At 44.9% G+C, this 12,837-nt stretch overlaps 1 protein-coding gene and 1 long non-coding RNA gene across 2 annotated transcripts in view; one reads left to right on the top strand and one right to left on the bottom strand.

The window, feature by feature from the left end:
- Nucleotides 1-12,837, bottom strand: part of LOC147017793 (amine oxidase [flavin-containing]-like) — a 97,919-nt gene that overhangs the window by 20,895 nt on the left and 64,187 nt on the right. Inside the window, exons 8-9 of the mRNA XM_085896789.1 lie at nucleotides 8,813-8,972; nucleotides 8,048-8,144 (exon numbers count right to left, since the gene is read on the bottom strand). Coding sequence (XP_085752915.1) covers nucleotides 8,048-8,144; nucleotides 8,813-8,972 — 257 coding nt within the window. The remainder of the gene's footprint in view (nucleotides 1-8,047; nucleotides 8,145-8,812; nucleotides 8,973-12,837) is intronic.
- The window catches only part of LOC147017792 (uncharacterized), a 77,937-nt gene continuing 71,866 nt past the window's right edge, over nucleotides 6,767-12,837 (top strand). Inside the window, exon 1 of the long non-coding RNA XR_015062142.1 lies at nucleotides 6,767-6,879. This is a non-coding gene — a long non-coding RNA (uncharacterized LOC147017792). The remainder of the gene's footprint in view (nucleotides 6,880-12,837) is intronic.

Genomic DNA, 12,837 nt, shown 5'->3' with positions numbered 1-12,837 from the left:
CACTGGATACCATTGACCAGAGTCGCAGGGTCAGGCTGAATGGCAGAGCTGAGCTGTTCAAGGAGCTGAGGCGTAAAACTGAATGTGCGCTAAGGGTGGACAAGGAGGCCTATGTGTAAGGAATCTGTAAGGGGGTAGAGCATAAACTGTGGTGAAGTGATTCTTGTTCTGCTTACAGGGGAATTCATGTGTTGCATTCATCCAAGCCCGTCCCTTGGTGTACTGCAGTTAGAGCGGAGAGTGGTGCGCTCTTGATAGAGCAGTCCGAAATGAAGGCCCGCTGGGCCGGTTACTTTGTGCGGCTATCCCAGGATGATCGACCAGCTGTCGAGTTGGATGTCAGGGGAGTCCCTATTGATGACCCTCCATTCAATTGTGATCCACCTTTGTTGGTGGAAACGTGTGTGTATATATATATATATATATATATATATATAATAGATGTATAGATAAATATATAAATAAACATATTGTTGCAGGCCGGGGGTCGGTGGCGTGAATGGCCGCCAGGTGGGGGAGGTTACGCCGTCTCCCACCAGACTCCCCGGAATTGTCGGCCGTCGCTCGGATAACTCCGAAAGCCGGCGGGTCGTCTAACCGACCATGGACGCCAATATCTCAACTGCGTAGTGTCGGGTCTATTTGTCTATAACCAATTTACCTAATCAACTGCGTGATTTCGACTACCGGGGAAACCACGCCCTCGGCACGTGTCACTTCTTGCTTGAACCGGGTCACTCTATCGACTGCGGTAGAGTTCCAACCACCGACTACCAACTCCGGTTTGGGTGCAGCCGAGAGGAAACTGCCAAAGCCGTGCCGGTTGGAATGAAGGGATTATCGGGGATGAAACCCCGCTTATACTCAGACTTGGACCATGCTGGACCAATGTAAGAAGGGACAGAAACGGACTGGGAACATTTCTAATAAATTTATTAACAGTAAAATAAAGACAAAGGCAAGACTTGATGCGAATATGCAAGCAGGGAAATATTTACAATAAGCAAAAACACAAACAATTCTACTTCTAGACGGGCCCACACGCAGAGACACACAAAAAGAAAAGAAACGGCAGAGTCTTTATTTGACCCTCGCAGCCGTGAAGAGAGACAAGCTGGGGGTCAGAGTTTGGTGGGTACCTGGTCGTCGGAGGGAAAGCGTGCTCTGCAGTGCGGCACCTGCCAAAGGTCATCGGTTTGGTCCCAGTCGCAGGTGTGGGACTCGTGGCTCGTGGCTCGTGGCAGAGTTCGCGTGGCGAATAGTCGGGGCCCACAGAACTCCTCTCCCCGTAACAGCAACCGTGAAGAACAAACCAGACTGCTCACAGCCACCGTGAACCAAAAACTGCCTGACCCAACCACCGTGAAAACTCTCCTTTCACTCTGAGAGTCTCGGAGATATATTTTCTCCCACCACGGGTAGGGGCTCTTGGCGAAAAACGACTCGCTGTCCGCCCCTCATTGGACAAGGTCCTACGGCCCACCTTTCCAGGGCGGGGCCTTGGCCCCTGCCGGGAAACCCCAACCGCTCTTTCCACGTGGGGTCAAACTTGATGAGTAACAGTACAACGCTGCAAAAGGTACGTTGGTGGTGCAGCCGGTTGGCGGCGGATCGTGACGGGCCAAGGCGTCATGCAGATGGCTTGTTGGTTGTTAGATGTAAAGATTTAATAACCTAACTAAAAGAAGTCGCAACGCACGTTTTTGATTCTCCCACTAGACAAAAGGAAAGGGATCTGACTACACATGTACTTAACGGGATAACTGACTTTTGGGACCTGTATGTTGAATGCAAATGGCTTCCAGATCCGTAACAATATATATTCACGAATGTATGTGTGTGTGTATATATATATATATATATATATATATATATATATATATATATATATATATATATATATATATATATATATATATATATATATATATATAGATATATATGTATATATATATATATATATATATATATATATATATATATATATATATATATATATATATAGATATATATGTATATATATATGTATATATGTATATATATATATATATATATCTATATATGTATATATATCTATATATGTATATATATATATATATATATATATATATATATATATATATATATATATATATATATATATATATATATATATATATATATATATATATATATATATATATATATATATATATATATATATATATATATATATATATATATATATATATATATATATATATATATATATATATATATATATATATATATATATATATATATATATATATATATATATATATATATATATATATATATATATATATATATATATATATATATATATATATATATATATATATATATATATATATATATATATATATATATATATATATATATATATATATATATATATATATATATATATATATATATATATATATATATATATATATATATATATATATATATATATATATATATATATATATATATATATATATATATATATATATATATATATATATATATATATATATATATATATATGTATATGTATATATATATATATATGTATATATATATATATATATGTATATATATATATATATATATATATATATATATATATATATATATATATATATGTATATATATATATATGTATATATATATATATATATATATATATATATATATATATATATATATATATATATATATCTATGTATGGGCTATATGTATATATAATTAATCACAGCATTTGTTATGATACAGGCAAAAAGACAGCATCATCGCGGCATTCGTCCAGGTTACGGGGCGGGGAACATGGGGTATACAAGATGGACATTACAGGGACTTTCAGGAAGAAAAGCAGGAAATTTGAAGGGGGTGGGTTTGGGGTGGATTAACGGGGATAGAAGAGATCGAGGATTTGGATGGGGGACGATAAGAGGTGGTGGTGAACAGCTGTTTTCAAGGCCTGGAGGGAAGAATGGGATTGAACAGAGTGAGGGAGTTTATTCCAAAGGTGGGGAAAAAGAGGAATGAAAGAGTGAAGGTGAGCAGTGATTCATGACTTTGGTAGTTTTACCAGAAGGGGGTTGTTGGCAGACTTTGAGCTGCCTGCGGAAATATGGTGGGGACAAATCGCAGACAGAGCAGAGGGGTGGGGGGGTGGGGGCAAGACCAGAGAGGAGACGGTAAAAGACAGAAAGACCACCACCTGCCTGCTGTGAGAGAGTGAGAGGCCCAAAGACTCAGCCTCACCGCGGGAGATACGAAAGATCCGAAATTCGTTGGTTTCCACAGCATGAAGCCGAGAAAGGTGAGAGGCAGAAGCACCAGCCCAGAGGGGAGAGCAGTACTCCATCAGGCTGTGGACGAAAGCTTTGTATGTGGTCAGCTTCGGTGGGCTGAGGAAGGACTTTGCACAATGGAGGATTCCCAGTTGGCAACTAGTTTTGGATGCCAGCTTGGAAATGTGGCTTTCCCAGAAAGGATCATGGAAGAGATCCAGAAACTTGAAAGAAAGGACTTCTTCCAGAGGATTGTTAAGGAAGTAGATGGGGGGGGGGGGGGTTCCATACGGTCCTTTCGGAGAGACAGAGTGAGAGTGTAAGAATTGTCCGGATTGAAAGACATGTTCCACGTGTTGGACCAGTTTGTGATTTTATCCAGATCTGCAGACAGCGAAGAAGATGCTGCTTGCCTGTCTGAGGGATGACCAATGGTACGGCAGAGGGTGGAGTCATCAGCAAAGAGATAAAGTTTACAAAGGGTTGGAGAGATCATTGATGAAAACCACAAAAAGAACAGGTCCCAGAATGCTGCCTTTGGGAACTCCAGCCTGGACAGGAAGGGGGGGGGGGGATGAAAGAACTCCATTTAGGGCCACACGTTGACTGCGACAGGTGAGGAAGTCTGCGAGCCATGAGTGGAGATGGCCTTGGATACCATAGGAAGATAGTTTGGTGAGCAGGGCAGGGTGCCAGACCATGTCAAAAGCATGCGATATGTCCAGGGATATGGCTCTGATTTCATGTCTGGCATTGAGGACCTCCATCCATTGTTGGGAAAGCAGAAGCAGCATATCCAGGGTAGAGTGACTTGGTCTGAAACCAAATTTATGAACGGTAATCAAGCCATTGGAGAAGAGGAAGGATTTAATGTCTGAAGCGATGATGGATTCCATAACCTTGCTGATGATTGGGCGGAAGCTAATTGGTCTGTAGTTGCAAGGATCTGTTTTTGCACATTTTTTATTCAGGGCAGTGATGTTTGCTGATTTCCAAGCAGATGGCAGATGACCTTGGGCAAATGAGAGGGTGAATAGAACAGAGAGAGGGTGAGCAACAGCAGAGGAGCAGGTTTTTAGGACATGTGGGCTGATGCCGCCTGGATCGGTTGCAGAATCTGAGTCGAGGTTTAACAGAAAACTCTCCACCTTGGCAGGAGAAAAGGACACAGAGTCCAGGGATGGTTGGGTGCGACTGGGTAAGGTGGGTAGAGAAAGTGATGGGTTTCGGACACAAGACTTCGATGCAAACACAGAGTTTCGGCATTCAGCTTTTTCACGTGCGGTATCAGCAGTATGGCCATTTGAGGTAAGGGAGGGTATGGAGGGAGAACATAAACCAGAAACAGATTTGATTAGACGCCACCAGGATTTGAAGGAGGGAGAGAGGTTTGAGAGTTCAGACTTAAGATGAGAAAGATGTTGTTTTCTGGCTCTCCTGAGAGTAGATACACATTTGTTCTGAGCTTTGTGGAAAGAACTGAGATTCCGCTCAGTTGGGTTTGCTTTCCATGGAGTAAAGGCAAGTTGTTTCAGGACAACTGCCTCACTGCAAGCTTCAGTGAACCATGGGTGGGAGGAAGGGTAGGACAACTGAAGACGAGAGGGGATAAATCTGTGCATGAGGGAAACGAGAGGGGCATTCAAACGTTGCTCCACTTTTATCAAGGGGCCCAATGTGTGTCATGAAAACACACCACCACCACCACCACCACCAGCCTGCAATATTGACACGTGGCATAATGGATGCATGTACTCATATGGTTTTCTCCATTCCCGAGTCCTCACATGAGTGTGAAACAGCAGGAACTGGGATTCATCAGACCAGGCAATGTTTTTCCAATCCTCCATTGACCGGTGTTTTCGTTCCTTAGTCCACTGCAACCCCAGATTCTTGTGTTTTTCCTGAAGTAAGTGGAACTCTACATGGTCGTCGGCTTCCATACCCCATTCCTATCAAGGTACGACGAGTTGTGCATTCTTTTATTGGTCTTTCGGCACCAATGTTGTACTGGACTGTCGGATGACTTACTGTAGCCCTTCTGTTGCTCGACACAATTTGTGTCAACTTCCTTTGGCATCTCTCATCAATGAGCCATTTTCGACCACTGGCCGACCGTTTACTGGATGTCCTTTGGGTGGTGGACCATTCTTGATACACACGTGAAAATGTTGAGTGTGAAAAACCCAGCAACGGTGCAGTTCTTGACACACTCAAACCGGTGCGCCTGGAACCTACTACCATACCCCGTTCAAAGGCACTTAAATCTTTTGCCTTGCCCATTCAACCTCTGAATGGCACACATTCACAATTCATGTCTCAAGGCTTAAAAATCCTTTTTGAACCTGTCTTTTCCCCTACATCTACACTGACTGAAGTGGATTAAACAGGTACAATCAATAAGGGATCAGAGCCTTTACCTGGATTCACAAGAGCAGTCTATTTCATGGACCGCAAAACCGCAACTCCTCCAACGCAATGGCACCCAACATATAGCGAACCTCACATGTCCAGTTAGCCAGTTCCATATGTCCAGTGGGTACATGGGACAAGATGCGTTCCGTAGGGATTTTAGTTATGTCTTCAATCCGGGATTCCTTTGTTTCTCCCATTTACTTTACTTCCATTTATTTCGTACACAAACCCACCATACATGCACGAGTATAGTAACGCTACCAGGAGTGCAGGGAAGACGTGGCACAGCAACATACACTGCTCATTTGCATATGTGCGCCATTTCCTGTTTAAACATCACGCCATTAACAAACTGACCCCTCAAACTCAGATCCCCACCATGATGACCACGACCCTAAAACGCTCACCATGATCACTACAAACGCCTCTTAAAAATCTCCACAACAACCTACGCCTAACCTCTTTCCACAAACTCCACAACCACCACCAACCACTTCAACCTCATCACCACAATCACCTCAACCACATACAACATTTCAACGCCTTTACCGCAGACACCACATGACTTCCCTCACCTCACTATCACTGCCACAACTGCAATCAGCACCCTGGGCGCTCACTACAGTACCTGAGAGTGCCGGAGGAATGAAGGACATGCGAGGTTGGGTGTTTTGGAGTGTAACTCAAAGTGAAAACGTGCTCTGGGGTTCGTTCAAAGACGTGTGGGTAGCTCCGGTGTGTCCCTAAATAACCACGCTCAAACGGAGTCCAGCACACTTTCAGGGCTGGAGGGCGCTCATGAAAACCCTTGGCCAATGGTAATTTTGGAACTATGTTTCGTGGCCAAGCTCAGATGAAACTGAGGCCATTTTTGGCTCTGGAGTCTGGCGGGGCGGGGTGACTTCTCAGGGTGGCATCTATGCACCAATGGGGATGCTCGGGGAAATGCCTATAGGGTCGTTTCATCTGCTTCCTGGCTCCTCCCTCTCCCAGGCTCCCTCAAAGAGAACAGATTGGGCTCAGTCAAGAGATCTCTCTCATCCGGGCTCATTTGTTCAGCCACCTAGCGGAATCTCTCTGGAGCTTTTGCCCAGCCAAGCACCACCAACCTGAGAGGGCAGCATAACCGAACAAGACGAGTGGGGCGAAGCAACCAAGCGAGGTGAGTAGGGTGTAGCGAGCTGTTACCAAGACGTGTCTGGGTCATTCCCGGGTCATTGGCGCTCGGCTTCGGCTGCGTTCCACAGCCAATATTCACAACACCTACAGACTTTTTCACACTTCCCCATTAAGCTTTTCTCTCATGCATCTTTTCTCAATCTGTGCCTCATTCACAGAAAGAGCATTACTGATTTGCACCTTTCACACCTTCCTCTTGCATCACATTGCACTGCATTTACACCTCCCACTCAAACACCATAGACACCCCCAGTTTTCTTCCCTCTTCCCCCTTCCTAAGTGATTGGGTTGTGTAGGTCCATCAACCGCGCACCAGGTGCAATGAGGTCGCTACACCTCACCTGCTTCTCCTCTCTATGGGCTACCTCTAATTTCCGTGTGTGTGTGTGTGTGTGTGTGTGTGACGGTGCCTGTTATGTGTAACATAAGTTAAGATTGTAGAAGTTATTCTCGGGCTAACTTGACACCGTGTCTTCTTTTGTAAATATTTGCATTTCTTTTGGCACACCCACAAATTCCTTGCTTTACCCTGCTGGACATAATTTGGGAATAAACCCATTACTGTGCCACATAATTTTCCTCACTTTGTTGTAATAAATTGCTTCTTATAAATGTGCTGGCTCGTTTTCATCTTTTCCTTCATTGGTCCAGCAAGGTTCGCACATTAGCCTAGCCGAGAAGTTATATCCAAATAATCTGTTTATTAGCCAGTGAGTACTTGGCAGCTCCACTCGGCTGCACCTGATATGGTAAGTTTAACACAGGTACACATCGAGGGTGTGATTCCCTGATAAGAAGACTGCATGTACCACAGTTAAACGGTTGTCAAACGGAGAAAAACGGGTCAACGTGGTTAAATCGTTGTTGTTTGCGGTCAATTAGTGACCCGCCGCAACACAAACTTATTCCTGCGTGACGACCTCGATTCCTGGTGGGTCCAGGTGGAGAACTGGGGATAACCCCACCCTTGTAGTATCCCCGCGACACCGGGTCCGCAACGATATATATGTATAGACCCATTTGCAATAGGACTGCTCCTATACAGGTGTCCCTGCATCCCATCTTGCAAAAATGACTCGAACTATGGGTCTTAAATACTGGAAGATACTCAAGGTTCAAATATTTTACTTGAGTAGATGATTTGTCATTACCCAATGATAGCAGGATAAGTTCCATCTGACTTGGTGTCATCAAGAGTAAATGTGATTGGAGATTCTTCATCTTCAATACATGATATTCCACAGAAATCTATTGGAGGAAAAGGGTGAAAGACAAAGAGAAAGAGTAACAGGATAAAGAGTTATTTCTCATACTGATTAACAACTGTGTTTACCGGTCTAAAACATTTCACAATTCTCCAATCGGCAAGGTAATCATAATACATTTAGCAATTTTTAAAATTACAATCCTTAAATCTGATTTCAGGGATTTGGTTTGAGACAACGCTGCCTTTCAACAGGCAGAATTTTAACGCCCATCCTGAGTTACCCCGAGGGCTTCAAACAAATATGATAATGGCATCAATGGTAGACATGACCATGCAGGGCAGGAAAATTACTGTCCCCGAAGGACATTCGTGAGCAAACTTGTTTTTACGAACAATCTAATAGCAACATGGCAATTCCCCGAGACGAGCTCAGATTTCAGAAGCTTGACTCATATCTAATATTACTGCCTTTTGACAGATTTGACCCCCACAGTCTCGAGAATGCCATCCCGTGTCCAGTTGCCAGTTCACGTGCACACGATGCATTCACTAACTGCAGGGTTACTTAAATCCCTTCATGTCAGGGTTGTTGACCCCCCCCCCCCTTATACACAGATGCTCAGTTGACACCCATTGTTAGTGGATATATAATCATGTAAAGTTTTTTTCAATTAGTGAATACAGAATTAGAACAGCTCATCTCCCAAACCTTTCTCTCTCCAGAAGGTACTTCGATAGTACATGATAGCCTTGATGACTGAGCCCATGGGTAAACGCTGCACAAGCTGCCCACGCATGGGTGGCACTGGTGGATCAAAGCACATCTTAAGCTGCAGCACTGGAGGAACTGCCATGATAGCATAGCCTGCCTGCACAACACCAGGATCACGACTGAGTAACCTGCATCTTTAAATAAGTTATCTTCAATTTCTCTACACATCTCCTTTGATTTATCAGCTATGTTTTTCTCAATGAGTAATCAGTAATCACTGTAACCTACAGGACACAAATAACTGTACACAATAACAACTGTGAGCTGTTTTGTCCACCACACCCATTGTAACTCCACATCTTTTTTTGTTGTTAAAGGGAAATAAGTCGAATTTCAAAACGTGAGAGTTGCGATAATGATCTGATCACATTTTTTGGACTCGTCTTTTGATATGTGATGGGGCGCAAGATGGATGGAGTCCAGGCTACATGGACAGAATTGACTTTTCCTATGTCTGTGTTTCGAAGCCTCATGTTGGCTTAGCGGTTAAGGTGGCTGGCTTGGGATTTTAGGGTCCTGAGTTCATGTGCTTGTCGGCTGTTGAATTAACACTCGGTGGGGTTGACTCAGCCTGTCATCCTTCTGAGGTCGGTGAAATGAGTACCACTGTACTGGGGTAATAACCATTTGGTGTAACCTGTGTCGGAGTGGTGACCTGTCCAGGACCTTACTCCTTGCCAATGAAACGGCCTCGGCATCCCTATGCACCTTTACAGCATGAAAGGAATGGTATTTTTATTACTCGAAGCACCTGCTCCCTACAGGAGCCATCAATGGGGGTCGTGTAATTATATTTATGCCTATTTTACTCCAAGGGGTCCCAGGATTACACACCCAAAAAATGGTTGCGATCGGTTCAGCCGTTTTTGTGGTACCTGGGAACAGACAGACGGACAGACGATGAATTGTAGTAAGATTACTATGTCTATATTTAATTTCCTCTGCCACCGAAGGTGGATGGAGGTTTTGTTTTCACCCTCGTCTGTCTGTCTGTTTGTGAACCAGATTGGGATGAAATTTGGTGAAGAGCTTGGGTATGTGACACAGAGGAAATGATTCGATTTTTGGTGAAGATCCAAATCTGGATCCGAGGATTTTTAAATTGATTTTTCACCGTCGAGAGATAGGGCCAAAAACGACATATTGCAGGATATCTCAAAAAGTTGTGAATGAATTGGGACGAAACTTGGTGGGCAGGTTGGGGATGTAACAAGGAAGAATTGACTTGATTTTGGTGAAGATCCGAATCTGGATCCGGATCCGAGAATTGTTGAAGTGATTCTTCACCATTGAGTGATGGGGCTTAAACTATATATGGGAGGATATACGGATTTGGAAGAAACTTGGTGAAGTTGGTGAGGTGACAAGAACAAGCCAATTAAATTTTAGTTCAGGTCCAAATCCAGATCCGCCCTATCAGTGGAATACAAAACGTAAACTAATCAGCTTGGCGGAGGTACTCTTCCGAGTGTCGTTCTAGTTAACCTCCGCCATCGAAGATGGAGGGACGTTACAGTTTTCACCCGTCTGTTTGTTACTTACGAAATCTAAAGATTTTGAAAGTATATTGATGACTTCCGTCATCTGTTTGCGTGTTTGTGTGTTTGTGTGTTTGTTTGTTTGTTTGTAGGCACGATAACTCGAGAACGGAAAAAGCTACCAATGTCAAATTACACCACGTGATTCAGGAGGGCGATGGCTAGTGCTGATTAGATTTTGGTCAAAATCGGTCAAAGGTCAAGGTCACAGTGAGGTCAAACATTCGATTTTTGATGGTTTGGTACAGAATCATTGTAGAAACTTCTGGCTTGCGTCGCTACCTTCTCTAGAGGTCAGGTCAGGTATGGGAGCATGTGCCAGAATAGCGCGTCGATGTGTCCATTTTCCGCCGGTACTCCAGGGGGCTCCATCTGGCCATCACCAAGGCAGATGCCAGGCCCATCCCCATCTCCTTGAGATGATGGTCAACCTGCTGCAACCACGGGGCAGGACTATGCAGGTAACAAATCTCATCCGAGTCTCTCTCAGCAACCGCTCACTGGACACAAAATCCGACCAGCGATAGCCAAGGATTCTCCGAAGAGACCTGATACCAAAGGAATTAAGTCTCCATCTCAGATGCTTGGTCAGAGTCCAAGTCTCGCATCCATAGAGCAAGACTGGCAGTACCAAGGACCTGAAGACTCGGACTTTCGTCTTCCCGCACAGGTACCGGCAGTGCCACACCCCATGATCCAGTGAATCCATGACTCCCCAGGCCCGACCCAGACCTCTATTGACCTCTGACTCACAGCCAGCAGAGACATGAATATCACTGCCAAGGTAAGTGAATCTCTCCACGACCTCAACATCCTCAACAAAAACAGACTCAGACAGGACAGCAGCATCCAAGATGTCACCAAAAGCCTGGATCTTAGTTTTGACCCAAGAAACCCGTAAGCCCAGTGGCTCCGACTCCTCATTCAGCACCTCGAGGGCCCCCAAGAGGATGTCTAAAGTCTCCGCAAAGATGACTGCATCATCTGCAAAATCAAGGTCCGAGATCTTGACATTCCCAAACGATGCACCGCAGTTTGATCTTTCCGACATCCTCCCTAAAATCCAGTCCATACAAGTGCTGAATAGGGTGGGGGCCAGTACACACCGCTGACGAACGAACTCCAGTAACAACTGGAAATAAGTCAGAGATGGTACCACCACACTTCACAGCACTCTCAGTACCAGAGTAGAGTTCAGACATCAGATCGATCAGTTTCGGTGGCACCCCACGAAGACCAAGAATCCTCCAGAGGACATCCCGATTTACTGAATCGAACGCTTTACAGAGATCAACATAGGCTGCAAGCAGCCCCTGCCGAAACTCTCGTCTGCGTTCGGTGAGGACCCGAAGAGCAAGGATATGGTCAACCATTGACCTCTTTGGTGTAAAGCCTAACTGCTCTGGATGCTGGTGCTCAAGCAGATGGTGGCGAACCCTATCAAGAATTATCCGAGCAAAGACCTTGCCCGGCACTGAGAGCAGCGTCACCCCTCGGTAGTTGTTGCAGTCTTGGCGATCACCCTTACCTTTCCAGAGAGGGACAACAAGGCACCTCTTCCAGTCAGCTGGGATGATGCCTGTGTTCCAGGCAGAGCACAAAACTGCATGCAACAACACGAGTGCAGCATTTCCACCAGCCTTGAGAAGTTCGGCATGGATGCCACAGATCCCTGGAGCTTTGCCCCATTTCAACCGGTTCACTGCCGCACGTGTTTCCACAAGCGAAGGTGGACCACAGTTGATTTGAGGGTCAGCAACAGGGATTGTAACACCTTTGATGTCCAACTCGACAGCTGGGGGATCAGCCTGGTATAACCGCTCAAAGTAACCGGCCCAGCGGGCCTTCACTTCAGACTCCTCTGTCAAGAGCCTACCACTCTCTGCTCCAACTGCAGTGCTCTGAGGGATGGGCTTGGATGAACGCAATGCACGAATTCCCCTGTAAGCGGGACGAGAATCACCTGTCCACCGGTGATGCTCTACCCCCTCAGATTCCTCGCACATAGGCCTCCTTGTCCACCCTCAGTGCACGTACAGTTTTACGCCTCAGCTCCCTGAACAGCTCAGCTCTGCCATTCAGCCTGGCCCTGCGACTCTGGTCAATGGTATCCAGTGTCCCTTGAGAGACAAAATTCTTCTTTGCCCTGCGGTGAGTTCCAAGACATCCACCGGCAACATCAAGGATGGTGGTCTTGAAGGCACTCCACAACTCTTCAGGACCCCCCAAAGCACCCAGACACCCCAAGTGTCCACTCAGCCTGTTTGCAAAGTCCTCAGCTACTCTCTCATCCCTGAGCTTGCCAACATCCAGCCAAGGCTGGGATGGTACCATTCTCCAAGATTTAAGGTGCAGCTTTAGAGTTGCTACAACAAGCCTGTCGTCAGTATTGAGGAACTGAGCACTCCGGTAGACCCTGCAGTT

The sequence above is a fragment of the Eptatretus burgeri genome, chromosome 10 (genome assembly GCF_056783735.1).
Source record: "Eptatretus burgeri isolate ZD-2024b chromosome 10, Ebu_testis_v1, whole genome shotgun sequence".
Classification (NCBI taxonomy): domain Eukaryota; kingdom Metazoa; phylum Chordata; class Myxini; order Myxiniformes; family Myxinidae; genus Eptatretus; species Eptatretus burgeri.
This window is presented reverse-complemented; position numbering and strand designations above follow the sequence as displayed.